The sequence below is a fragment of the Myodes glareolus genome, chromosome 10, assembly GCF_982192425.1.
Source record: "Myodes glareolus chromosome 10, mMyoGla1.1, whole genome shotgun sequence".
Classification (NCBI taxonomy): domain Eukaryota; kingdom Metazoa; phylum Chordata; class Mammalia; order Rodentia; family Cricetidae; genus Myodes; species Myodes glareolus.
The window spans coordinates 57,265,408-57,292,890 of record NC_142035.1 but is presented as its reverse complement, the minus strand read 5'-3'; the positions used below and the strand labels follow the sequence as shown (position 1 = coordinate 57,292,890).

The window sequence follows — 27,483 nt, the reverse complement described above, 5'->3', positions numbered from 1 at the left end:
ACTTCCCACCGACCCCCTCCAACGCCTTCCCCACAGCCGGGCCCGCGGGCGTTCGCCCCGCCCCGCGCGCCAGCCAATCGGCAGTTACCAGCTGGTTCATCCCCGCCCGACGCAGCGGGGAATGCAGCCAATCGGCGGCTGCCACACTGCGGCCCGAGCCGGCCTAGGGGGTTGGGACCTCGGCGGCAGGTCTGCCTGGGCCAGACGCGCGAGCTCAGGCAGCGAGTGCGGATCGCGGGCGCTCTCTTCTCGGTCCCCCGGCCCCGACCCTCCGACCGCCCCCGCCGAGTCTTGCCGCCATGCGCTTCAGCCACCTAGCGCTGCTCCCGGGCGTGGCGCTGCTGCTCGCCTCGGCCCGCCTCGCCGCTGCTTCTGACGTCCTGGAACTCACGGACGAAAACTTCGAGAGTCGCGTCTCCGACACGGGCTCGGCGGGCCTCATGCTAGTCGAGTTCTTCGCCCCCTGGTGAGGCCACTCTGCGGGGTCAGGGCCGGAGGAGCAGCTGGGCGCGGGAGCGGTTGGGCCTACACAGCGCGGACGTCCTCCACTATCTATCGGGCCTGGCTGCGGCTGCCGCCTTCCCAGTCGGTGGCAGCCCGGCGGAGCTCCGCCGTGGGTAGGGGTGGGGGCCGGGGCAGATCCGGAAAGGAAGAAGCCTAGGTTCCCGCTTAGGGCCACGTCCTTACTCCGTGTTATTGCTGCACTTCCTATGTGGAGGGATTTACCCATCCCCTCCCCCTCCGATCTGTATCTTTCAGTATCTAGGTGAGTCAGTGTAGACGTCTTCTGGTCTGCAGACCAGGCAGGGAGGAGGCAGGGGTACAGGTCCTGGGTCCTAAGGTATTTCCTTTCTTATTGTCCTCACCCCAGAGCCAGTGGTTTCTAACCAAGGTCACTCAGTGGCTGCAGAACGATCGTAAGTGCTTTCTTGATACAGGCCTTTATTTTGTCCATGGCATGGCTTACAATATTTTACATAAAGTTATAAGCTGCAGAGGCATCCATTGAGAAGAGAGTAAACGAACAAGAATAATTTCACTAGGATCTATCATAATTGTCAACTTTAGATAATTACAGAAAATGATAAGACTCAAAATGGAGAAAGTAGCCGTTGGGGGAGTATACCACTTCAGGGGCCACATAACCTCACAAAACGGTAGATTCTTTAGAGTAAATGTGACCCTTAATAAGAACTTGTTTGGGAAGGGAGAACATAGGATTTCTGGCTTTGTCTCTTTGAGTGGTGGGTTGGGTAATTTGCAAATTATTGCCACAGCATACTAATTAATTTAGTATAATAATAGTTTCGAAGGTGTGTACTTTTTGCCCTCCTGGCACAATGGCCTTTAATTCAAAACGGTTCAAAAGAGCCTGTAAACCAGTGTTTCACAGTTAAACTATAACTTATCTTTGCTTCTGACCCAGTGGGATCGCTGCATTCCAAGCTCCTCTGACTGACTTAGAAGGGTGGCACTCGAAAGTCCTGTAGTGAAGACTGCCTGAATCAGGATATACTAGAGAAAGGAAGCAATTTGTGTTTCGATTTGGGGTACTTTGTGTTCAGGGCGTTCTGTGGCTAACAATCAGTACTGATTACACTTTATAGATAGCATTTATACATCCCTAGAATTCTTGTTCTCGCTTAGAAACAATTTATCATAGTTATGTAATCATGCTGTTAACTTTGAGGGGGTGTCGGTTGGGTCCGGCTTTTTTGACTGAAGGGGTCACACAATTGGAGAATTGTGGACTGTTACACACTTTAAGGCAGTTTTGAGTTAAGTTATTGGGATATCGCTCAGTGTTTGCCTAGCATTTTCAATTGCCATTGTTGAAATATATATTTAAATGTTAAAGCCTTTTTTCCTCCCTCTGAGACAGGGTTTCTCTTTGTAGTCCTGGCTGTTCTGGATCTCAGTCTGTAGTTCAGGCTGGTCTTTTTTTCTTTTTCTTTCTTTTCTTTCTTTTTTTGTGGTTTTTTAAAAATATTTATTTATTTTGTATACAATATTCTGTCTGTGTATATGCCTGCAGACCAGACGTCATTACAGATGGTTGTGAGCCACCATGTGGTTGCTGGGAATTGAACCTCAGGACCTTTGGAAGAGCAAGCAATGCTCTTAACTCTGAGCTATCTCTCCATCCCCTTTATTTTTTTTCTTGAGTCAGGGTTTCTCTGTGTAGCTTTGGAGCCTGTCCTGGAACTCACTCTAAACCAGGCTGGTCAAACTCATTGAGATCCGCCTGCCTCTGCCTCCCAAGTACTGGGATGAAAGGCACTGCTTTTCTTTTTCCTAAACCAGTTCCTCTGTATTGTCCACGCTGGCCTCAAACTTGGGATCCACAGGTCTCTTGTAGCCCAGCTGGTCTTCAGTGTCTGATCCTCTTGCCTCTATCCTAAATACGTCACCACACCTGGCTTCAGGCTTGTCTTTCTCTTAAAAATTGTTTCACCTGCTTTCCTTAAGACTGCATATCCCATAATGCATCGAGCCATCAAGAGTTGGGTGGATTTCTGCTGTGGTGTCTGCTTTTAGTAGGCTTAGAAGATAGTCACCTCCCACGTTGCCAGCAGGGTCGTCTTTTCAGCATTGAGATTTCATTGCAACTTTTTTCCCCCTGAACAATCAGCTCATTAGCCCTTCTCCAGACTGGGATTCCTACAGGGAAAGAACTGTCAGCTTTTTATCAAAGGCTAAAATAATTGCTCCTGACACAGTGCAACATGAAGTGATGACTGAGTTTGTGCATGTTGGCGTTATCTGCTGCTAAGCACCATCTCTGAGAGTAGGTGAATTCTTTAATATTGGCGGGGGCGGGTAAAAGTTAGTGGGGGGCGCTCAGTGATGACCCACTCCTTTAATCCCAGCACTGGGGAGGCAGAGGCAGGCAGATCTCTGTGAATTTGAGGCCAGCTTGGTCTTCAAGAGCTAGTTCCAGGACAGGATGCAAAGAAACCCTGTCTCGAAAAACCAAAGAAAGAAAGATAGAGTTAGTAGGTTCTGTAACAGACCCTGATTTCCCTTAAAGTTCACCGGATTTCTGTTCCTGGTTGGTTGCTTGGGAAAGACAGTCTTTTCGTCATAATAGGAACCCACTTTGTATATTTGTTTACCTTGTGGGTGGTGCTACTGTTTAGAGCTATTTCTTTTAGTCTCAGCTTCTGGCCCACCTATTTCTTCAGATTCATTGTATCTTAGTTACTTTTCTATTGAGTGACAAAGCACCATGACCAAGGCAATTTGTTAAAGAAAGGTTTTTTCAGGGGTTCACAGTTTAGGGGATTAGAGTCCATGACCATCATGGCAGGAGCTAGAGCTGAGAGTTCTGCTCACAGGCTGAGACAACGACCTTGAGGTAGTAAGAACTTAAGGGGAATGGTGTGGGGTTTTGAAACCTCAAAGCTGGACACCCCCCTTCATGTGACACCTCCTGGTCCTTCCCAGACAATTCTGCCAAGAATTCAAATATTTGCCTATGGGGTTTTTATGTGTATGCATGGAGGATACCAAGTCCCTGGAACTGGAGTTACACATGGGTGGGTGCTGGGACTAGAACTCAGATCCTCTGCAAGAAAAGCAAGTACTCTTAACTACTGAGCCCTATCTTCAGCTCTGACTCTTAAAACTGTTTTACTATTGTGGGGTCAAGGGCAGATTGGTGGTATTTGTTTTCTCCTCCACCTTTCCATGGATTCTGGGGATCTCTAGTTGTCATGCGTGTGTGGCAAGTTATTCGGTGCTGTTACCTGCTGACCTATGCCATTGCCACTACGCTGCCCCACCCCAGTGCTGGAAATGGATCCCCAGGCCTTCCCCACATTAAGGAAACCTGCAGCTGAGCTATGTCCCCAGCTTGAATTTATTCTCTTCCCCCTACCCTTTTCTCTCCTTCTCTCCCCTCCTTCCAGGTAGAGGAATGGAGTTTATAAACTTAGTTGGCCTTGAACTTGCTGTGTAGCTGCTGGCCTTGAGCTCAGTAGTTTTCCTGCCTCTACTTCAAAAGTGCTGGAATTACAGGCATGTGCCTTTTTGCTGGACTTCTTGGGGATTATCAGCATCGGCAATGCATACTTTTTTATTTAATGCTCTCTGTCTTTCTCTTTTTGGAGACAGAATCTAACTGTGTAGACGAGGCTTACTTCAAACTCAAATCCACCTGCCATCACACATGGCCTTCTCTGGCTGTTTTTATATGTATTTGTAAAGTTTGGCATTTTCTTTTCTCTTTAAGGATAGTTGAGATAATGATGTTAATTTTGGCAGTTACTACAATAGAAAGTCAACAGCAAGAGACAGTCTTGCTATATGCCTGTTAGCTCAGTTTTTTGGATGCTAAGGCATGAGCTTTGGACGTTTTGAACTGCTTCAGCTACATAAAAAGATCCTGCCCTAAAGAAAAGATGAAATGAAATCTCTCCTCTTCTGCTGGGCTGCTTTGCTGCCATGTGAATCTTTAGTAGATGATTGTTGCTTCTCTGTTTCTTTTCCCGTGCTGTGTATTACTGACTGTAATTATAATACACAGTCTTCTTGTACATTAACTCCGCTATTCACTTTTCTTGAGTACCCTACTCTTTCCTTTCTTAAGCTTTAAATACTTAAAGGCCCAAACCCAGATCAGATCCTTTAAAATTCATTCTTTTAAACCCTGGAAATTGGGCATAGTGCTACATACATGAATCCCAACATTTGAGAGAAGCAGAAAGGTTGCTTTAAGTTCTAGGACAGCCTGGTCTACAGTAGCAAGTTACAGGCCAGCCAGGGCTATCCATGAGATCATGTCTTGAGAAAGACGCCACAAATCAGTATCAAATGTCTTTTCTCTTTTTGACACAACTCTGAGCAGAATCAGCTGGAGGGCTACACAGAGTGAAGTGCAGAAGGCACTGATTTAGTAGTGGGCACACAGCTGAAGGAGGAGTGACACGGCCTGTTTGAGGCTGTATTTTGCTGTATAGTAACAAAAAACATCCCTTCTGAGTTTCAACACATTAGAAAGCACTTTTAAGGTGGCAGTAGGTCTGATTTCACAGTTGTGTGGTTCACTTGACCATGAGAACTGATCAAAACATAAGTTGGTATACTTTTCCCAGAGGGCTGCCTGGAACACCTGCTCTTCTATCCAGCCAGGCCCAACAGTCCCACAGGTGTGCTTCCTGTGCATTTGGGTGTGTGGTACATTGTTGTCAGTGTACAGCTAGCACCAGCTGCACATTATCTCTTCAAAAGCCCAATGGGTTGCAGAGGGATCACTTTGAGAAGGTTGAAGAGTTCTGTAACCTCCCTACAGACAGCGAAAACAGAAAAAGAAGCCAGAAAAGGTGGTATGTGTTGTAATTCCCAGAATTTGGGAAACGGTGGTAGATTAGGGGTTCAAGATATCTTTGGCTACAAGATACTTTGCCTCAGAAACGTATGTTTAGCTAAAGAGCTTTAAGAGACTGTCTCAAACAGGCCAGAGAGAGAGCTCAGTGGTTAAGAGTGATGCAGAAAACCTAGATTCCATTCCCAGCATCCGTTTCTGGGGTCTTAGAGTTGCCTCTAACTACAGTTCCAAAGGATCTGATGCCCCCTTCTGACCCGTGGGCACCTGCACACCTGTGGCATATTCATACACATGCACACAAAAATTTGAAGAAGAAATGATTGGCTGGGCAGCAGTGACACAAGCCTTTATTCCCAGCACTTGGGAGGCAGAGACAGGCAGATCCCTGTGAGTTCAAGGTCAGCCTGGTCTACAGAATGAGTGCTAGGACAGCCGAGGCTACACAGAGAAACTACCTCAAAACCAAAGGGAAGAAAAGAAAAATTAAAAGTGCATACTCTCCAAGGGCTTTAAGAAGTCTATTAAGGTCTAGAGATGGTCAGCGATTACAAGCTCTAGCTGCTCTTCCAGAGGACCCAGGTTCAATTCCCAGTTCCCAACTGTAACTTCAGTTCCAGGGGATCTGACACCTTCACACAGATACACTAGGCAGGCAAAACACCAATGCACATAAAAAGTAAAATTAAAAAGTATTTTTTTAAAAAGTCTGTTGAGAGATTATCAAAGATTAAATGAAGGATTGAGAAGTAGTAGCACAAAAGACAAATACTACAGCATGCTTTGGATCCTGTCTACAGTGTGTGTGTGCCAGGAGGGGGGTCGGGAAGGACCATGCCAAGTATGGTGGCACAGGCCATCCTGAACTATGGAGAGGCCAGAAGCAGTCACATAATTGGGGGTGGAGGGGTATAAAAGGACCAAATGATTATCACCAAATTCAAGATGGAGGAGTCATAGGTAAGAAAGGGGCACTGCATTGGCTTTTTTCCTCAGCTTTCTTTCTCCAAGACAGGTTTCTCTATATCTCTCGTTGTCCTGGAGACCAGGCTGGCCTTGAACTCCTTTAATCCTGGCCTTCCAAGTGCCAGGATTAAAGGAGTGCACTGCCACCACCACCCAGCTAGCATCTTTTTGTTTGTTTCTCACAGAGTTTCTCTGTGACAGCTCTGGCTCTCCTGGAACTAGATCTTGTAGACCAAGATGCTCTAGAACTCAAAAAGATCTGCCTCCCGAGTGCTGGGATTAAAGGCATGTGCCACCATGGTGTGGTCTTTTTTTTTTTTCTCCTTATTTCATATCCTAATGAGATTAATGGTTTCTCACATAATCAGTGACATCATAGATGTGTTCAAGATACACTGTTATGGGGGCTGGAGAGGTGGCTCAGAGGTTAAGAGCACTGCTGCTCTTCCAGAGGACCCGAGTTCAATTCCCAGCAACCACATGGTGGCTCATCTATCTAGAATAAAATCTGGTGCCCTCTCCTGGTGTGCAGGTACATATGTACAGAACACTGTACACATAGCAAATCTTTAAAAAAAATTGTTATGTATGTATATATATATATTGTTAGCGTTTTCTCTGTTTTGTGTGCATGGCAGGTATGGGTTTGAATATGCCCCACAGTGCATGAATGGAGGTTAGAGGACCAAAGTCCCAGAGATAGAACTCAGATTAGGGTCAGAGGCCAGAACTTAACCACTGGTCAACTACTGGTCCTATTTTATGTATTCTTTAAATGTTGCATAATAAATGAATATATCTGAGTTAGCTAAACAGGAGTTCCAGTTATTTTAATATAATAAAAATAATTACCATGTGTATTTTTTTTTAATATCCCAGCACTTGGGAGTCAGGCAGACTGTTCTCTGAGTCTGAGACCAGTCTGATCTGCATAGATTCAGGACAGCCAGGGCTATACAGAGAAACCCTGTATCAAAAAAAAGAAGAAAGAAAGAAAAGAAACATGGAGCTGTTCTTTTGGCCACATAGATGCAAATCTATAAGAAGGGTGATATTGTAGACTAAACAGAATGGGTGCTGTTCAAAAAAGAATGCAGTTCTTGTGAAGAGAATTACCATGTAGACTGAGCATATTGAACACGCCCAAGAGCTGAGGTGGCTAAAGTCAGAGAAAGGTACTTTGGTTCATCTGAAGCATCACCCCACTCTACCTAGAAAAGCACACTTATGAAAACTAAGGGAAGGAGCTGAACTTGGGAGTCTGTTCCTGATTAGTTTATTCATAGGTTAATACTTAAAAAGAAATAAAAGCTCTAGACTAAAAAATAATAGTCGTTATTCAAAATATCAGAAGTCTGGGTTACAGCTTGATGTTGAATAATTGGTATAGCATGCCTACAATCAGTGTAAGAGGCTGAAAGAATGAAGGTCACAGCCTGGGGATTGTGTATCAAAACCATGACTTTAAAAATACAAAGCAGTAATATGATTTGAGGTTCTTCTAGATAAGAAGGAAACATGAGTTAAGTTTGTGTTATACAAAGAGAGTTAAGTTTGTGTTATACAAAGAATCTGACTTTTTTTTTTAAAATAGGTGTGGACATTGCAAGAGGCTTGCCCCAGAGTATGAAGCGGCAGCAACTAGATTAAAAGGAATAGTCCCATTAGCAAAGGTGAGCACCAATGAATTCACCAGAAAGGAATATAAAATATTATTGTGCATATGTGTGGGCTTGTGTACATATTTTGTGTGAGTCCTTGGGTTTGACAACAAGCTCCTTTACATTCTGAGCCTTTTCACTGACCCAAGTGTATAAAGCTAGTTTTTTTTTTCCTTTTTTTGGTTTTTGTTTTTTGTTTTGGTTGGAGAGAGGTTGGGTGGTTAAGAGCACTTGGCCTCTGTTATGGAGGACTAGATGCTCGGGCAGTGGGTTAAAACCATTTGTAGCTACAGTCCCAGGGGAAATGATACCCTGTGCTGGCCTTTGAACCTGATACATATGTGTACAGCCAGAGCACTCTTATACAAAATAAAACATTAAAAAAGGGTGGGGGAGAATCTTGTCGTGGAATCTGTAGTGTCACACAGTTTACCCTTTAGTCCGTTCATCTTTTCTTGAAATTATTCATTACCGTGAGTCATTGGTCTGACTCAAGGCCTCTGGCTTCTGCTACACCACTGATAGCGGGCTCTCACTGGGAATCCTCTTGGATATCCTGTTGTCCTGTGTTGTGGAGATCCTGCCGTTTTGAATCTGTAGGTTTGTCCCCTTTACGTGCTCCAACAGTTCTGGACCTGGTCAGTAGCTGGGCTGGGCTGGTCAGCCCACCAGTTAGTTTTCTTTCGTCCTCATTACCTGGGAGAGCTCTCCAGCACTGCCTTAGCTATATCACCACCCGGTGCAGCCTGAAGCAAGGAGTGGGGCCGGTTCTCCCGCTTCCAGGTCCTCAGATCGGTTCATCCATACGCAAACCACTAGATACTTTCGTTGGTTGGTTTGCTTTGAGTTTTAGTTTTTCTTTTAAATTTTGTTTTGGTTGCAGGGGTGGAGGGAGGGTGCAAGGGCAAGAGGGAGGATTGGAGGGGACAGGGAGACGAGTGGGATTAGAATACACAATGTGAAATCCACAGAGAATCAATAAAAGTTAAAAGAACTTTAAGCAAAGAAAACAGTAAGGGCTGACAAAGACAGTACAGGTACAGCTGTAAGGTGAGGAGTATTGAGTGATCTGCCCTGACAACAGTCGGTGATGGGATCAGGAGCAGACATGGGCTGTCGCTGAGTATGGAGCCAGGTGGTCGGGTTAAGGTGGGTATTTGTTTTTCATAGAGTTGTGAGTATTAGCTTTGGTGGTGACCTGTGATGCAAGCATTTGGGAGGTAGAGACAGGATTAGAAGTTCGAGACTAACCTGAGCTACCTAAGACCCTGTCTCAAACAGGTGAAAATAATAATAATTATTAGTAAATTTTCCATTCTGAAGTAATAGCTCACAGGTGTTATAATTTAAAAGTCTTGGTTTGGTTTGGTTTGTTTTTCTGACATAGGGTTTCTCTATGTTGCTCTGGCTGTCCTGAAGATTGCACTTTAGACCAAGCTTGCTTCCGCCTCCTAAGTGACTGGGATTAAAGGCATGCACCATCACCACCTGGCTATATATTAAAAGTATTTAAAACTATATTGAATATAGATGTTAAGCAACTTATCCTAGCCAAAACATCATGTTACAATTTTTATTTGTTGTGACTAGGGCATAAAGTTATTTAGGAGGCTGTAAACTGTGGGTTTTGGTTTTTTGTTTTGTTTTGTTTTTTCAAGACAGGGTTTCCCTGTAGTTTTTAGAGCCTGTCCTGGAACTAGCTCTTGTAGACTAGGCTGGCCTCGAACTCAACAGAGATCGGCCTGCCTCTAACTCCCGAGTGCTGGGATTAAAGGCGTGCACCACCACCACCCGGCTGTATTAATTTTCTGAACCCCATTTTATCCATTTTAGTACATAAGAATCAAACCTCAGAATCGTGTAAAGGTTAATCTATTTCCTGTGGTTTTAAACCAATTGTTTGCTTTTATGTAACAAGTATTGATAGATTTGCCAATAGACAACTTATTTGTAAAATCAAATTATACCCTGTCCCAGCTAAAAGTGGACATATCAAGCACATGCATTTGGTAATGAATGTTACCAAAGTAAATCAGTATTGGGACTGAGAATAGTTCAGTGTTAAGCACTGGGTTTGATCTGCAGCATGAAAAGGAAGGGAGGCATTATTGAAATATATAAATAGATATTAATTTTAGAGTTTGCATATGAAGCCAAGAAGCATCTTAGTCAGTTCATTCAGATCTAGTTAGGTAGCACTAATGCATCTTTAAGATCTAATGACCTATGGGAAGTATGCCAAGAAGTGTTGATCCTCTATGGGGATAGCCAGTCGTAATATTTTGGGACTATGGGATCTTGCGGCAGGTGCTTAGATAACAAAATAACTCTTGTTTTGTCTACTCTTAGGTGGACTGCACTGCCAACACAAATACCTGTAATAAGTATGGAGTCAGTGGCTACCCAACTCTTAAAATATTTAGAGACGGTGAAGAAGCAGGTGCTTATGATGGGCCTAGGACTGCCGGTAAGGATCTGAATTGCCTGAAACCCAGGCTAGGCTTAAACTTCTTTCTTCGTTTTTATATTTTCAAGAAAGGGTTTCACTGTGTAGCTCTGGCTGCCCTGGAACTTAGCTATGTAATCCCTGATGGCTTTAAATCTGCAGAGATCAGCCTGCCTCTGCCTCCCAAGTCCTGGTTTTAAAGTCATGTACCACTTATACATGGCTTAGGTTTAAATTCCTGATTCTCTTGCCTCAGTTTTACAAGTAATGGCATTATAGGCATATGCCATCTTCCTTCCTTGGATTATCTTCTGGAAATTAATGTTTTAGGTTTTAGTATAGCTGGGGCTGTTACACAGAGAAACTCTGTCTTGAAAAAATCAAAAAAAGAAAAAAGTTTTCAGCATACTTAACAGTCATAAAAGTTGTTAATTTTAGAGGTCATTTTAGGTGACAAAAAGGTTTTCTGTATAAATGACTTGATTATAAAGTAATATAGAAAATACTTGATAAGCTCAACTAAGCATGTTTTCATTTGATAAGTGCTATCAATTTTAACTACTCTGTAAGATTCTCTTGATAGTTGGTGTTCATACTCAGAACAGTGGTCTCTTTCTATTATTTGGGTTCTGGTTGATGGAAGGTGAAAGATGGTCATCACTACATGTGGGCTATAGATAGTGAGTGGTAAAGTATTTGACTAATAACGTGTAAAGTGTTAGGTTCAGTCCTCAGCATAGCAAAGAGAATTGTCTTATGCTCATTACAATGGCTACTACTGTTTCTTTATTAAAAAAAAAAAAAAAAGGTCTGGGTGGTGGGGCATAAAATGGCCTGGAAGATAGCATAGTATTGCATAGTAGAGAATCTCTTGTTTCTACCATGATTGAGATGGTCTTAGGTTTGTTGGATCGGCAGCAGTCACAAAAGAGCATCCACACATGTATTGGTGAGGATTTAGAGACATGTTGTTGATGGGGATGAAAAGTAATAGAGCTACTGTGGGAGATGATGTGATTCCTCCAAAAATTTAAAGCAGTTTACCACTGGGTGTAGTGATGCACAACTTTAATCCCAGGACTTGGGAGGCAGAGGCAGGTGGATCTCTGTGAGTTTGAGGCCAATCTGGTCTACAAAGTGAGTTCCAGGACAGCCAGGGGTACACAGAGAAACTATCTCAAAAAAGGGGGTGGGGTGGGGAGAGGGTAAATCTTGTAGGAAAACAGCTTAACAAGTATAAATTCTTGTACTCGTTGACTGTGGATTTATTTCTGGAAGTTTACCCTACAGATACAGTATGCAAATTTACCTGCAGCTAAGGTTGTTTATCATGGAATTTTTTGAAAAACAAAAGATTAAAAATAAATGCCTGCCAGTTGTTGTGGATTAAATTAATCACAGTATGTAAATATTTTAAAAAGCACTCTGCAGTTATAACCAAGGATTGAAAGGCTGTCAGGATGGGTCAGTGGTGTACCCACTGCCCACCATAACAATCCCCAGAACCCATGTGGTAGAAGAACCAGATTCTGCAAGATTTCCTCTTAAAGGGATGGAGGAGTGTCTGGTAGAGTTAGCACAGCTCATTATGAATTCGGCATGAATTATTTCTATAAACTATGTTAAATAACCAGAATTACTTGAGTTGGGCATAGTGGTACATCCCTATAGTCTTAACATTTGGAAGGATTGGGGGGAGAAGAAAGGAGGTCAAAGCAAGTCTCTGCTCTACAACCTTGGCTAAGAGTAGTTTTATGGGAGGGAAAGGCAGGCAGACATCTGTGAGCTTAGGGCACCACCCCATCCCATCCTGCCTTCCGAAAAAGACAAGTGTATGTTGGAGTATATAGTGCCATTTTTAAAGATAAAAGAATGTAATTTCGTGTGTGTGTGTGCGCGCGTGCGCGCGCGCGCGCTTTAAAAGGATATACCAATTGTTTCTTGGCCTTTTTGGCTAAAATCAAGTAGAAGGATACACAAACTGAAGTTAAACTTTTGTGTATGGAAAAGAAATTGAATGGTTTAGGGGATAGGATTGGGGGAAAACTTTATTGAAAACATGTATTTTGTTTTTATGAATTTTTGAATCATTCCTTTCCTTCTCAAATTATGTGTCAATGTGATTTTTGTCTTCTAAGATGGAATTGTCAGCCACTTGAAGAAGCAAGCAGGACCAGCTTCAGTTCCTCTCAGGTCTGAGGAAGAATTTAAGAAGTTCATTAGTGATAAAGATGCTTCAGTGGTGGGTAAGTAGCAGGTGTTTGGTTATGCCACAACATTGATTGGATGTTAAAAACTTTCATGTTTGGGAAAACCACAAGTTAAAGCAGCTTAGGCAAGCTTGAAGCAGTTAAAAGGTAACTGATAGAACCGAATCAGAAACTATAACAGGGCAAGAGAATGGTGTCTTATGTGGGTTTGTATTCTTAGACCATAAGAGGAGTGTCACAGTGCTGGAAATTTAACCTATCTTCTCACTCCTGCTAGGCAAGCACTCTGCTACTGAGCTATATATTCCTAAATCTGTTCCTTCTTTAACTCTGAGAGCTAAGTCTTTAGCAGGGCAATTAAACTAAAATGAGGTTTAAGGCAGGGAAATACAAGTAAATAGTCCATTTTCGTCTCTATATTCAATTTTTATAGGAATCTCTGGTTATTGGTCAAGTTTTTCTGTTGCTATAAATTCCTGAGGCTGGGTCATGCAAAAGGAAAAAGATTAGTGTTATAGTTGGGGATGTTCAAAACATTGGCACAGAAATTTCTAAATTCTAGTGCAGGTGTCCTGGGTTGCATGTCATGGAAGGAATACATGCAACAAGGAAAGATTTTATTGTGGGCAGGAAGGAAGCCAGGAAGTGCCAGGCTACCAGTGCACCCAATTGAAAGAAATTTTGTGGGTGTGTATGTGTAATACACTGAAGTTAAAACCTTGATCCCAGCAAGCATGGTGGCATACATCTTTATCCCAGCACTCAGGAGGCAGAGACTAGGGGATCTCTGAGTTGAGACCAACTTGGTCTACTTCAGATGACTTCCAGGACAGTTAGGGCTGCACAGAGAAACTCTGTCTTGAGAAAACCCTTGGCCTCAAATGTGCTAGGCAATTGTTCTACTGCTGATTAGACACTCTAGCCCTTTAGTTTATGTTTAGATGTGGCATATAACACACTTGGTTTAAACTAAATTTAGTGGCATATGGTTTTGTTTTATTTTATTTATTTGGTTTTTTCCAGATAGGGTTTTGCTGTAGTTTTAGAGCCTGTCCTGGAACTAGCTCTTTTGTAGACCAGGCTGGGGCATATGACTTTAATCTCAGCTTTCAGGAGGTAGAGACAGGCAGATCTCTTGTTCTAGGTCAACCAGGGATACACAGAAAACAGACCTTGTCAAAAATTTAAAAAGAACAAAGAAAACCATGCTGGATGGGTGGGGGGGGTAGTGACTCACTGCCTTAAATCCCAGCGCTCAGGAGGCATAGACAGGCAGATCTCTGAGTTTGAGGCCAGCCTGGTCTACAGAGGAAGTTCCAGGACAGGCTCCAAAGCTACACAGAAACCCTGTTTCAAAAAACAAACCACACACAGAAATACATATATTTAAATCTGTAACTGATATTTGCATGTTAGTCTCCTAAACAATAAAATATAAAGCTTATTCTCTGTAGTAGTAGGAATTTTACCATTTAAATTTGGGTCATCTTGATTTAGCTAATTCTGTGTTACAAACAATTAACCATGTGTGCTAGAAAAATGACTTAGAGATTAAGAGGTCTTGCTGCTTGTTCAGAGAACTTGGTTCTGTTCCCAGCATACACACTGGGTGATTAACAATACCCGTAATTCTAGCTTCCATCTGTTCTCCTCAAGTACCTGTACCAGACAAGTCATTCACTAACACAAAAATAGATTGATTTATTTATGTATTTATTTTTCTATTGTTTTCCGGTACAAGGTTTGACTGTCTAGTTCCAGCTGTCATGGAACTTGCTTTGAAGACCAGGCTGGCCTCGAATACAGAGATTCACCTGCCTCTACCTCTGCCTCCCAAGTGCTGAGATTAAAGTCATGCATCATCACTGCCTGGCTTCTTTTTTCTTAATAATTAACCATAAGGAGCCTTTTATTGATCTATTTAATGTGTGTGAGTATTTTGCTTCCATGTATGTACATGCACCACATGTGTGTTTGCAATCCAAAGAGTATCGTAAGCCATATGTCTAAACTCTGACCTTTAGTCAGGGTGGAGCAGGACTCACATCTGTGGGCCCCCACAAGAAGGGTCAGAAGGCATTATGTTATCTGGAACCAGATGGTTGTTGGGCCACTGTTTCGGTGCTGGGAATTGAACCCAGGTCCTTTGGAAGAACGGCTGGTGCACTTAACCATTGAGCTTCTTCCCCCATTGTTTTCATCTAATACCTGAAGTATTTCTTAAAACTCCTAAGAGGTGAGGAGGTTTACCCAGATCTATTTTGGAGAAATTGAAGGAAGACTTCAGTTTTACCAAATCCTCTCCCTTTCGAGGAGGAAGTCTTAGTGTAAGTGTTATGTCAAATGTCGGAAGCAGCCTGGTCTTAATCTAAAGTACTTGATCGATGACAGACTGAAGGCTTGCACACTAGAAGAATAATGTAAGTCATGGCACTTGGTTATTCTTTGTGTTTGACATATCCTATACAGGTTTTTTTAGGGATTTATTCAGTGATGGGCACTCCGAGTTCCTAAAAGCAGCCAGCAACTTGAGAGATAACTACCGATTTGCGCACACCAACGTTGAGTCTCTGGTGAAGGAGTACGATGATAATGGAGAGTAAGTGACTGAATTGCATTCTCTTATCGCTTACTATGCCTTTTGTGTTGTTACTTAGCTTGTGTTTTGTTTCCAAGAAGTTAACTAGCCCTTCTAGCATAAGTCAGCTCAGTTTAGAAAACCATTGCCTACGAAGGGCAGCAATAAAAGGAGACAGCATATAAGCAAATATATGTAGAAATGTCGTATTGCACATTTGCTGTAGAAATATATAAAAGGGAGATTTTTTTTCTTTTTTTTTGTGGCCTGGGGAGGGTATTAGAAAAGCTATAGGGCCAGGAGGTGTAGTGACAGGCCTCTAATCCCAGCACTTGAGGCAGAACTCTTGAGGTCAAGGACAGCAAAGGCTACACAGAGAAACCCTGTTTGAAAAACCAAAGGAAAAAAAAAAGCTGTATATGGGTTGGAGAAATGGTTCAGTGGTTAAGAACTAGTACTGCTCTTGTAGAGGACCAGAGTTTAGTTTGAAGCACCCATACCAGGTAGCTTATAACTACCTATTTCAGGGGTTCTGACAGATGTTCTCCTGGCTTCTTTGGGAACCCACATGGGCATGTCACAAAAAAAAAAGCTTCGGGCTGGAGAGATGGCTCAGTGGTTTAGAGCATTGCCTGCTCTTCCAAAGGTCCTGAGTTCAATTCCCGGCAACCACATGGTGGCTCACAACCATCTGTAATGAGGTCTGGTGCCCTCTTCTGGCCTGCAGACATACACAAAGACATACAGAATATTGTATACATAATAGATAGATAGATAGATAGATAGATAGATAGATAGATAGATAGATAGATAGATAGATAGATAGATAGATAGATATTTTTTTAAAAAAAGCTTCATAGAAGGAAGTGGTTCACCTTTTCTTGAGAAAGGGTCTTGCATTATAGGTGAAGCTGTACTTAAACTTGCAGCAGTCTTGTCTTTGTACCCTGGACCATGCCCAGTGAGGTGATTCTTAGTAGATGAGATTTTCCCAGTAGAATATGCCAATTAGGTTGAGAATTGTAGATAAGAGCTCAAAAGAGAGTTCATCAGTAAAGTGCTTGCCATGCATCCATATAAAAAGCCCAAGTGTGTTGGTGTTTGCCTGTTTTGGGTTTTGTTTTGTTGTTGTTGTTGCTGTTGTTTCAAGACAGGGTTCTCCGTGTAACATTCCTGGCTGTCCTGGAACCCACTTTATAGACCACACTGGCCTCAAACTCACTGAGAAGATTCATCTGTCTCTGCCTCCTAAGTGCTGGAATTAAAGGCATGCACCACCACTGCCTGGCAGACCTGTTTTGTTTTTAATTTGATATTTTGAGACAGGGTTTCTCTGTGTAGTCATGACTGACCTGGAATTCTCTCTGTAAGACCAGGCTGGCATTGAACTCAAGAGATAGTCTCTGCTGCTTGAGTGCTGGGGTTAAAGGCATAGACCATAAAACAACAGCAAAATAGAAAAGGCTCCAACAACTTTTACTGTCAAGTTTATTGCCAACAGTTTAAGCACAAATGGATGATCTTGGTACCACAGATTAGGCAACATAACATTCTCTCCAGCACTCTAGGTGTTTTATCACCTTAGTTTTGGGTATGATCAGTGGGTATTAAGGATTTACATCCTGTAATTTATTCTAATAAATGGTTAGAATAATTTTAGTTTAATTCTGTTTTAGTTCCGTGATTCTAATTTTAGTTCTCACTACTGAGTTTAAAGACCAAGTATCAGTCTAGTCCTTGTAGACTTGGAGTGGTTTTGTTGTGTTTTGTTTTATCAGTTCAAAATGGAGAGATTGGGGCTGGAGAGATGGCTCAGTGGTTAAGAGCACTGGCTGCTCTTCCAGAGAGTCTGAGTTCAATTCCCAGCAACCACATGGTGGCTCACAACCATCTGTAATGAGATCTGGCGCCCTCTTCTGGTGTACGGGCATACATGGAGGCAGAATGTTGTATACATAAGAAATAAATAAATAAATTTTAAAAAAAAATGGAGAGATTGTAGGTGTGTCATAATGCCTGTCTTGTCTCAGTTTTTTCTTTTTTGATACAGGGTCTCTATATAGCCCTGGTTGATGTAGACCAGGCAGGCCCCGCGGAGATCCACCTGCCTCTGCTTTCTAATTTTAATTTCTGGTATTAAAGGCATCTGAGCTTTATTATTTGTTTGTTTGTTTTCAAGACTGGGTTTCTCTGTAGCTTTGGAACCTATCCTGGAACTAGCTCTAGTAGACCAGGCTGGCCTCGAACTCACAGGGATTCACCTGCTTCTGCCTCCCGAGTGCTGAGATTAAAAGTGTGCGCCGCCACCACCCGGCAGGTATCTGAGCTTTAAATGGAGTGTGACAAACAGCTCTGCTATCTGATGCTAAGACACCTTCTTGTGGTTTTTTGTTTGTTTGTTTGTTTGTTTGTTTGTTTTTTAAGGGGGATCACTTTATTTCGTCCTTCACATCTTGCTAACAAGTTTGAAGACAAAACTGTGGCATATACTGAAGAGAAAATGACCAGTGGCAAGATTAAAAGGTTTATCCAAGACAGTATGTGAGTGCCTCTTTCCTTGTTGCTGTCAGTTTAATATTTCCATGATACAGCTAGAAAATGACAAAGCTAATGGATTGTTTTGTTTCAGTTTTGGCATCTGTCCTCATATGACAGAAGACAATAAAGATTTGATACAGGGAAAGGACTTACTTACAGCCTACTATGATGTGGACTATGAAAAGAATGCTAAAGGTTCCAACTATTGGAGAAACAGGTAATAAAAACTAGGTTTTTCCTTTATGTAGACATGTTTACTCGTTATATGAACAGTTTTAGTTATCTTGTTACCCTGGGGTGTAGGCTTAGATGAGAATGGAAAGGTGATGTGGCTTAGTTGGTACAGTGGTTGCCTAGCAGCACAAAGCCCTGGGTTCTGTTCTCCTATCATGTGCTTCCTGGGAATCAGATTATCAGACTGAGCCATTTCACCCATTCCAGCAACACATTTAAAAAAGAAAAAAAATAAACAACACAACTGGGTGCAATAGCACAGGACTGCAGTCCAAGCGTTTAGGAGATAGAGACAGGACAGTCAAGTTTAAGTTATGCTTGCTGCATACCAAATTTTTGACTAGTCTGGACAGCCTACGATTCTGTCTTTAAAAGAAAAGGGGGAAAGTGGAAAGGAGCACATAGCTCCAAAAACTGCATTTAAAGCCGTAGGACAATTAACATACACTATGAATGTGAATTCTGTGTTCTTTGCTGTACTAGACTGACCCCAGGATATATATTGGAAGGCGTGAGCCTAATCATCAGTACAGTAAACTTACAACATTGTTCCCACTTCTTAATAAATTTTCTTAATAAATTTTCAACCTTATAAATGTCCTTTTCAGGTCAGTTTTTATTCATACAATAGATTTTACAGTTAATCGTGTAGGAAAATTCCTATCAAATGGGTTAGGTGCCACCACCTCTTAAGAGCAAAGGCTACTAAGTCACAAAATTGTAACATGATCAGTGCCTAGTATTATAAGTTCGAGCTAATTCCAGAAGACTGAATGGCTGAATCATAGAACTCTTTGCTTTCTAGTTTCCTGCTTCTTAGTTTCAAAGACTTAGCCTGGCATAATGATATGCACTTTTAATCCAGCCACTGTGTGAGTTTGAGACCAGCCTTCTCTGTATGCTCCAGGACTGCTAGGACTATAGAGAGACCTGTCTCTTAGTTTGGGAAAAACTGCTTCATCACACTGTTTTGGTCACAGTACAAATATTTCCTTTACTTATTTCTCACAGAGTGATGATGGTGGCAAAGAAATTCCTTGATGCTGGACACAAACTCAACTTTGCAGTAGCAAGCCGTAAAACCTTTAGCCATGAGCTGTCTGATTTTGGTTTGGAAAGTACTACTGGAGAGGTTCCTGTTGTGGCTATCAGAACTGCTAAAGGAGAGAAGTTTGTCATGCAAGAAGAGTTCTCGTAAGTTATTACTTGGAATTGAATTCAACTCAGAAAATCATTAAAGCCTGAACACTGAGAACTTAGAGTAACATTGGGGTAGGGAGAAGTCTCTGACTTCCCATCATAGGTACATTAAAGATTATAATTGCTGCAGACTAGCGAAAGGGTAGCAGCTTAGAATTCTTACATAATACCACCTCATTAGAAGTAGTGGGTAGAAGCTGGGCAATGGTGGTATGGTCTTGTAATTCCAGCATGCGCTTGTGTGGTGGAAGCAGGAGAAAAGAACCATGAGCTCCCGTAAGAACCTCTCTTTGCATTTGTAGGCGGGATGGAAAGGCTCTTGAGCGGTTCCTGCAGGATTACTTTGATGGAAACCTAAAGAGATACCTGAAGTCTGAGCCAATCCCAGAGACCAACGATGGGCCTGTCAAGGTGTGTTTCGGTCTTTCTAAATCTTAACGTTGATAGACCTGACCAAAAACCTTACAGACATTTCTTCAATTTGTTTTTAATTTGATGTTTGTTTTAATACTGGGACTCAAACCCATATTAAGTAAGTATTCTACCACTGAGCTACATCTCAGCTAAGAACCATTACAGGTCCAAGAGGTAATTCCATGTGGAAAGCACTTAATGCAAAATAAGACCAGTTCGATCCCGTGATCCCACACAGCAGTGGACGGAGAAAAGAGAAAAAGCTCTATGAAGTCTGTATCTATGATATACACACACAATGAGTAAAGATTTTTTGTGTGGGTTTTTTTAATGTGCATTGGTGTTTTGTTTGCATGCATGTCTGTAAGGGTGTCAGATCCCTGATTGTAGCTATAGATAGTTCTGAGCTAGGAATTGAATCCAGGTCTTCTGGAATAGCAATCAATGCTCTCAACCACTGAGCCATCTCTCCAGCCCTGTGAGTAAAGTTTTTTAAAAGAAAGAAAATCATTAGGTTGTTTTTATTTCCTGTGGCTTCCTAAACATAGTTTGATGGGGTTAGATGTGAGGATAAATTGGTTAATGGGAAATAACATGTTTATGGGTGTGTAAATTTTGTAATGCAAGTTGAGGTGAATTGCTTGTGGATTTATTTTTCAACTTTCTTATGACTAGAGAATCTTCTGTGTTCTAGGTTGTGGTAGCAGAAAATTTTGATGACATAGTGAATAATGAAGATAAGGATGTGCTGATTGAATTTTATGCTCCTTGGTGTGGTCACTGTAAGAATCTGGAACCCAAATATAAAGAACTAGGAGAGAAAGTAAGTCTGAGCCCTCTATGAATACAAGATTGATCTGGAAGTTTATATGTATTTTAAGCATAGATTTAACTTGTTCCTAAGTACTGGTATATTCTTTCGCAACTATTGTTTACACGTTTGCTCTTGACTGCCCCCTAGTCTATAAATAAGTTAACAGATAGCCAACTTAACACCAATCAGGCTCATTCTACAGCATGGTTACAAATGTCTGGGATCATCTGGATTTTGGTGATGTTTCTGAATTTGTATAGTCCTTCATTTAAAAAAAAACAAAATTGATGGTTTTCTTTGTAATGTAATCCAAGCCAGGTAAATTTAAAGGTGGCTGCTTTTTACACTGTTCTTTTAAAGGAGGCAAGCAGGTCTCTCTTCCTTCCTCTTTACTCTTCTCTCAATAAACTCTACACCAAAAAGATGGATGGATGGGTGGGTGGGTGGGTGGGTAGATAGGTAGATAGATAGAATTTAAAGGTGGCTATGTGTAGTCTTAGTGTTTTGTTTTTGAGACAGGGTCTTATTGTATAGTCCAGGAGCAGCCTGAGCGTGTGCTCAGCCTCCTACATGGAAGGACTAGTCCTGGCCTTACATGCAGTGTTCTGCAAGAACCAGCTCATAAGAGAGAAGCTAGGAGGTTAGGAAGTAAGTCTGTGTTCTTCTCACAATTGTCTTAAGTCATAAATCAGTAAGTATCTGATACTGAAAACTTTACCAGGCTTGCTTCAAACTCTTAGGTTCATCTGCTTTTGGCCCCCAAATGCTAGGCTTATGAAAGGCATGGGCCGCTAGACCTAGCTTGGTATCAAGTATTTTGAATGATGTTGTGACTCGTGACAGTGCTCTTTCTGTGTCCAGGTGTAGGAGTGCAGGAATGCGCATGTGTATTTGAGGCCAGATTCACACTTTAGCGCAGACCAGTCTGGGATCTGTGGTAATACCTGTGCCTTAGCTTTTTCAGTACTGGGATTACAGATTAAGTTCTTTGTTGTTGACGTTTCTTCTTTTTATTTGTATTAACAGCTTAGCAAAGACCCAAATATTGTTATAGCCAAGATGGATGCCACAGCCAATGATGTGCCTTCTCCATATGAAGTCAAAGGGTATGTTGATGAAAAGGTGTTTGTGTTTAGATATGGAATTTACTTGGTTGCCTAGGCTAGCCTCAAACTCCTGAATTCAGATTAACCCAGCTTCAACCACTTGAGTAGCCACCGTAAACCATTTCCTTGCTGGCTATATCTGGGGGAGGTGAATTTCTTAGATTTCTGCATTGGTGACCCCAACATGACTCCCTCAGAATTTTGAAATCTATATAGTATAATTCAGGCACTCATGGAAAGCAACATTAGATCAGATTAGAAACCACAAAGAAAAGGGGTCGTTAGAACACTATTGGACAGGTATGGTAGAATCACTCAGACTTGAAATTGGTGAACTGTTTTTTTTCTTTTTTTCTTTTTCCTAGTTTTCCTACCATCTACTTCTCACCAGCCAACAAGAAGCTAAATCCAAAGAAGTATGAAGTAAGTGCATTGTCCCATTTCCCTGAAATATACACCCCCTTTTTTTTTCTCCCCCAGACAGGGTTTTGGAGCCTGTCCTGGAAGTAGCTCTGTAGACCAGGCTGACCTCGAACTCCTCCTGCCTCTGCCTCTGTCTCCCAAGTGCTGGGAGCAAAGACGTGTGCCACCACTGCCTGGTCATGCTTTTTTTTTTTTTTTTTAATAAATGATTTGTTTATTTTTATGTGCATTGATATTTTGCCTCTAAGGGTGTTGTACATCCTGGAACTGGCATTATAGACAGTTGTGAGCTTCCATGTAGGTGGTGGGGATTGAACCTGGGTCCTCTGGTAGAGCAATCAGTGCACTTAACCATTAAGCCATCTCTTCAGCCCCCATGCCTAGCTGTTTTATTGGCAATAGATATGTATGTGAAGACAGCTTTGAGGAGTTCTCTCCTACCATTTGGGATCTGGGAGTCAAATTCCAATAAGCCACCCAACTGGCCCTTAACTAGAGTTCTTTAAAAAATTAAAATAACCTTTCTTTTTTTAGGGTGGCCGTGAATTAAATGATTTTATTAGCTATCTACAACGAGAAGCTACAAATCCCCCTATAATTCAAGAGGAAAAACCCAAAAAGAAGAAGAAGGCACAAGAGGACCTCTAAAGCAACAGCCAAATGCACCACTTTGTAAAAGGACTCTGACACCAGAGATGGCAGACCCATAGGAGAGGACAGAATGGATATACTCTGAATCCTGCTCAATTTTCTCTAAACTGTTTCTTAGCTGCACTGTTTATGAAAATACCAGGACCAGTTTATGTTTGTGGTTTGGGGAGAAAATTATTTGTGTTGGGAAGAATGTTGTGGGGGTGGGGGGGTTGAGTTGGGGGTTATTTTCTAATTTTTTTTGTACATTTGGAAGAGTGACAATAAATGTGCCCCCTTTATCCTGTTGGCTTTTTCCCCCTCATGGAATAGAGAACCAGGGTCTCTAAACTGTTAATATAGATGGTGATAGAAATACATTTCATCTGTTGGCCATACTGTTCAGTACTTGTAGCTAAGGCAGACATATTGACACACACCTGTAATCCCAACACTACAAGGTCATCCTTGGCTGTGTAGCAGGTTTAAGGCTAGCATTTTAAACTATCTGGAAAAAAATTTAAAGTGTCATAGTATGCTGCACTGATCCCTGTAACCTCAGACTGACTAGGTCCAATTACCATCTCTAAATCTTAATTTCTCAGTCTCCTGTAGCCAAGGCTGGCCTTTAACAGTCCACCCTGCTCAGCCCCCAGGTACTAAGATTACAGTTGTTTTGACTTTATTCCTGTCTTGAAGATGGATAACTGCTTATCTTTGCCACAGAGCCAAGCTTGCTGCATGTTCGTACCTCCTGAGGATGGTCCTGCCCAGAAATGCCCTGTGCCAGTATGATATCAGTTTAGGGTTCCATCCAGTTTGGAGACTCCAGTTCATAACACTTGGGCTGGAACATGGGGATTTGGTCTTTCCGAGAGCCTCAGAGAAAGTCACATACAGAGCACCACCTTGGATGGTTAAGGTTAATGATCACACAAGACACAGAAGCAATTTGGTTTCATTTTTCAGCCATGTTACAGTGCATGAGTAATGCTAAGCCCTTTCCCTTACATCTAGGTATGCTATGACACCAGAAGTTCTCATTTTCCTCCTGCGAGGCCACTTAGCTAAACTCACTTGTCTTGTGTGTTGATCTGGAAATGTCATTTTTCAGGATCTGAAAATGACTTAGCTGAAGTAGAGTTGAGGAAGCCAAGCGTCTGCTACTTTTGGTCTCCTGGGCACAGCTGAGGAGACTTGACTCCATGCCCACACCCTACAAAATTAACAGCAATAACAAAAACCAAACTGCAAGAACCTAGCATAACTCTACTTGCCCCCTTGGATGGAAGGGTCAAATCAGAAAAGCAGATGGGCTCCGTCTTAGAGCTGTTCTGTTCATTACTGGCACAGGCTCGAAAGCCCTCCGCATGGTCTCAGCTGCCCCTGTTCTTTTCCTCAAACTCCAGGATGAGACCTTTAATGTGGGACAATTTCTGATGCAGGTACTCACAGCGATGCTTCTCCTCTCGGTAGCTTGGATACCGCTGCAGAGAGAAACACTCTTATAAAAAGTAAAGTGGCTCCCACCTTAGTGCCTACTGCTTGCAGCCAGTCTTACCTTTCTGAACTTTCTATACTCCTGGACTATTTTATCTTCTAGCACCTGAAAGAAAAATGACACTGGCTGAAAACTGGGGAAAGGGAAAAGAGGAAAAAGTAAAAAATGGGAGTAACTTCTGGTTTTATTCCGCCAAATATAGGAAGTTTGCTTGTCCCTTAGTCACTAAACAAGCATGTTTGGGGGTAATTAGCAGGAAGATAATGGCCAGTAAGGTAGAATCCTGCCTTTACCTTGTGTTCTGGAGTTCCTCGCTCAAGTCTCTTGATCTCCGCCCCCAGCTCTGTGAACCTTTGGCTGGCAGCCCCAACACGGGCATGCAGGATCCGGTATTCAGCATAGTCTGTCTCAAAGTCCTGCTCGTAGGCCTGTTGCTGCTCTGTGCTGTGGATGGCTCCGTATTGCCTATCAGGGAGGTGACACCCTCAATTTCATTGCCCCCCACCAAAAAAAAAAAACCCTGGCTGCTTACATGTACAGACTATGAAACTGGAAGGGTGGGCAACTTACAGGAGATAATCTGGTACCTCCTCGGGGCTTGGGGATTCAGAGGCTAGGAAGGAAGCGAGAGAACAAGTAATTAGGGTCTTTTTTTCCCACTGGTGTTTATCCTCCTCTCATTAACTCACCTGCTTGGTCCAAGAGACTCTGCTCCAGCCTGGAATCTCCGTCTCCATCTCCATCTTCATCTTGCACCCAGTTTCCTCCCTCTTGGGAGTCCTGATTTGATAGCCCTTGTGGACTTGGGGCAGGAGGCAAAGCTCTGAGCCTCTTTTCCTCTGGTTCTTCCGTGGTTATTGGCGCTGAACGTTTCTGTTGAAAAGAAATCTGTGACATAAACAGCAAGCTAGGAGGTTCTTACTCTTTTGCTAAAAACTGCTATTTCATCAGCTCCTAAATTTTAAGTTTTACCTAACCAAGAAAGTATTTTTTAGCTGGGCAAGTGACACATTCCTTTAATCCCAGCACTCTCCTGAGTTGGCAGGTGGCTGTCTGTGAGTTCAAGGCCAGCCTAGTTTACCGAGGGTTTTCAAGGACAGCCAGGGTTATACAGAGAAACCCTATCTCTTAAAAAAAAAAAAAAAGTATTTTTGTGTTCTTGTGCATATGCTGGCATGCACCCCATGGAAGACATGGGGTGTCCTCTGTCAATTTTTTCCTTATTCTCTCACTAAGCATAAAGCTTTTTTTCCCAGGCTGGCTAGCCAGCAAATACCTGTCCCCATTCCCCCAGTGCTAGAGTTACAGGCACAGGAAGCATTGCCTTTTACATGGCGCTGGGGATTGAGACTCAGTCCAGTCCTTACGCTTGCACAGCAAATGCACTTGATAAGCCATCTCCCCAGCCTGCTGCCCGCCTTTTTTTTTTTTTTTTTTTTTTTTTTTGCTTTTTTGAAACCAGTCCTTAGGTTGGTAGTCCAGGCTAGCCTCAAACTAACTACGCTGGGTAACAAAGCATGGCCTTGAACTGATTCTCCTGTCTCTGGAGACCTCTCTTGTAGGCATGTGCCAGATTTTATGCTGTACCAGTACTGCATCCACCAAGCTACATCCCTAGCCCTTTAAACTACGCTGTGAAAAGCTCCTGCCTCTCTGGACATGTCGGTGCATGCCTTTAATCTCAGCACTCAGGAAGCAGGGACAGGTGAATCTCTGAATTTGAGGCCAGCCTGTTCTGCATAAGGAGTTCCAGGCCTACCTGGACTACACAGTGAGATCCAGTCTCCAAAAAGGGAATAAAGTCCTTGCTCACCTTGTCCAGGCGTTTCAGGTTGGCAGGAGAAGGCAGTGGTTGATCTGGCTCTCTGTTTGGAAGATAGGTGTGGTTCCTAGAATTTTTGGAAGGAGTGGGAGAGACCAGAGACCAGGGTGAGACACGAGCCTATATTTTACTTAGCATGTAAGGATGGAGAGCAGACCCAGTCTGTCACAGTACCTCACTTCCCACTGTGCCATGTGCTCACTGGAGGATCCCGGGAGTGACTGTTCATGGTTGCTTGCCAGTGGGTCAGATACCTGTCAGGGGAAGTTAAAGGAGCACTTGGCTCCCTGGACCTGGGTGCCCCACCTCATGCTGACTTCCTGCTGTTTCTGGTCTCACCTCTTCTAGTGCCATCTGGGGATGACCTTCAGGAGCATCTCCAGTGTCCCGCCAACTCTCGGACTCTCTGGGATCTTCAGTCAGGTGTTCATGCGCTAACAGTGGGGCTGGGACAGTATCCATGGCTGCCCAGATAGTGAGTCGCTCTCTCAGTGAGCCCAGGCAGTGGAGACAGTTAGGCCCAGATCTGGAAATAAGTGGTGGGGAAAACAAAAACAAAAAAGTTGAAGATCTTTTTAACCCTTCTTCTCATTCCCCTTCTTCCTACTTTCTCCAAAGTTCTCTTACCTGTTGTCTGTTTTCTCTTACCTGCCTAAACGTTGGTACACAAGTTCCAAGCCGCCACTAGTGCCCTCTTGGCCACACTGGGATACTATGAAGGAGAAGAGGCAGGACCATCCAGGGCCTGGAAGCCTTAGATACTGGGGTAGAAGGAGATGGTAAGCCCCGCTAAGTCGGCCCCTCCTCCTCCCCATGACACTCTTCCCCAAACAACTCTAAGACTGAAGACAGATCCCAAGGGACTCGTTAGCACACCAGGTGCAGCTGGGTCAGAGTTCCCCCAAGAGCCCGAGAATGCACAGCCTCCTGGGGCACAGCCCCATCAGCCCCTCACCCTCTTAGGGTTCAGTTCTATAACTTCCTCAGACCGTGACCACTGGCAAGCTACGGTCCGGAGCGCACCTTCCCAGAGCCCACGCTTAGGCTCCCTCACCCACCAGAACTTCCTCACACATCCGGCCTGCACTTACCCCTCGGTGGCCTTGGAAAGCGATCACAGGCCGTACCTGCGGGAAGAGTCCAAGCACCAGCTGAGCACAAAGGAAGCAAAGTCCCCAGGATGGGGCGGGGGGGAGAGGGGGAGCGGTTCGGGCTGGGGACACCTGCCTGGCGGGCTGCTCTTGGAGAGGTGGGAGAGGTTGGAACCTGCGTAAGCCGCTCCTCCCCGTTCCCTTCTCCAGTGCAGCGGGCTGAGGCCGAGGTCTGATTGGTCAAGAATGGAAGAAGGGGTTGGGGGCCAACCGCACCTGTTGCTGCTGACACTCTTGCAGTGCCCGTAGCGCCGCTTCGTTGAGCCTAAGCATCATAAGGCTGGTCCGAGCAGCAGGGGTGAAAAGGAGCCGCATTTTCCCACTCAGAGCTTCTTGGGTCCCCTCCATGGTGCCAAAGTCGCGCACAAATGAACGGGACCACGGGCAAGAGCCACCTCTGCCACTTGTGCGGCGCAAGCTTAGGCTGGCACTCCCGCCGTCCGGGTCTGTCCCGCCCTCCACC

At 43.3% G+C, this 27,483-nt stretch overlaps 2 protein-coding genes across 2 annotated transcripts; one reads left to right on the top strand and one right to left on the bottom strand.

Moving 5' to 3' along the window:
* The first annotated feature begins 199 nt into the window (after positions 1 to 199).
* Pdia3 (protein disulfide isomerase family A member 3) lies at positions 200 to 22,926 on the top strand. The gene is made up of 13 exons (XM_048460110.3): positions 200 to 466; positions 7,887 to 7,965; positions 10,303 to 10,420; positions 12,538 to 12,645; positions 15,079 to 15,208; positions 17,612 to 17,728; positions 17,817 to 17,942; positions 18,971 to 19,153; positions 19,462 to 19,570; positions 20,268 to 20,396; positions 21,414 to 21,493; positions 21,859 to 21,916; positions 22,451 to 22,926. The coding sequence occupies exons 1-13, from the start codon at positions 300 to 302 to the stop codon at positions 22,562 to 22,564; spliced, it is 1,518 nt and encodes a 505-aa protein (XP_048316067.1). The 5' UTR covers positions 200 to 299; the 3' UTR covers positions 22,565 to 22,926.
* A 562-nt stretch (positions 22,927 to 23,488) lies between these two features.
* Ell3 (elongation factor for RNA polymerase II 3) lies at positions 23,489 to 27,483 on the bottom strand. Its single transcript, XM_048460112.3, has 11 exons — positions 27,237 to 27,483; positions 26,961 to 26,996; positions 26,518 to 26,630; positions 26,209 to 26,395; positions 26,044 to 26,123; positions 25,861 to 25,936; positions 24,737 to 24,920; positions 24,618 to 24,660; positions 24,341 to 24,512; positions 24,108 to 24,152; positions 23,489 to 24,033 (listed from the first exon to the last, which is right to left on the bottom strand). Exons 1-11 carry the CDS (start codon positions 27,366 to 27,368, stop codon positions 23,923 to 23,925), a joined length of 1,179 nt encoding a protein of 392 aa, XP_048316069.2. The 5' UTR covers positions 27,369 to 27,483; the 3' UTR covers positions 23,489 to 23,922.

Excerpts from the sequence above, each read along its gene's own strand:
- Pdia3 (XM_048460110.3), top strand. The coding sequence starts at position 300 with ATGCGCTTCAGCCACCTAGCGCTGCTCCCGGGCGTGGCGCTGCTGCTC. Across the intron at positions 467-7,886 it reads GTCGAGTTCTTCGCCCCCTG|GTGTGGACATTGCAAGAGGC; the intron begins GTGAGGCCACTC and ends TTTTTAAAATAG. Across the intron at positions 17,943-18,970 it reads TCCAACTATTGGAGAAACAG|AGTGATGATGGTGGCAAAGA; the intron begins GTAATAAAAACT and ends TATTTCTCACAG.
- Ell3 (XM_048460112.3), bottom strand. The coding sequence starts at position 27,368 with ATGGAGGGGACCCAAGAAGCTCTGAGTGGGAAAATGCGGCTCCTTTTC. Across the intron at positions 24,661-24,736 it reads GAGTCTCTTGGACCAAGCAG|CCTCTGAATCCCCAAGCCCC; the intron begins GTGAGTTAATGA and ends CTTCCTTCCTAG. Across the intron at positions 24,034-24,107 it reads AGTATAGAAAGTTCAGAAAG|CGGTATCCAAGCTACCGAGA; the intron begins GTAAGACTGGCT and ends TTCTCTCTGCAG.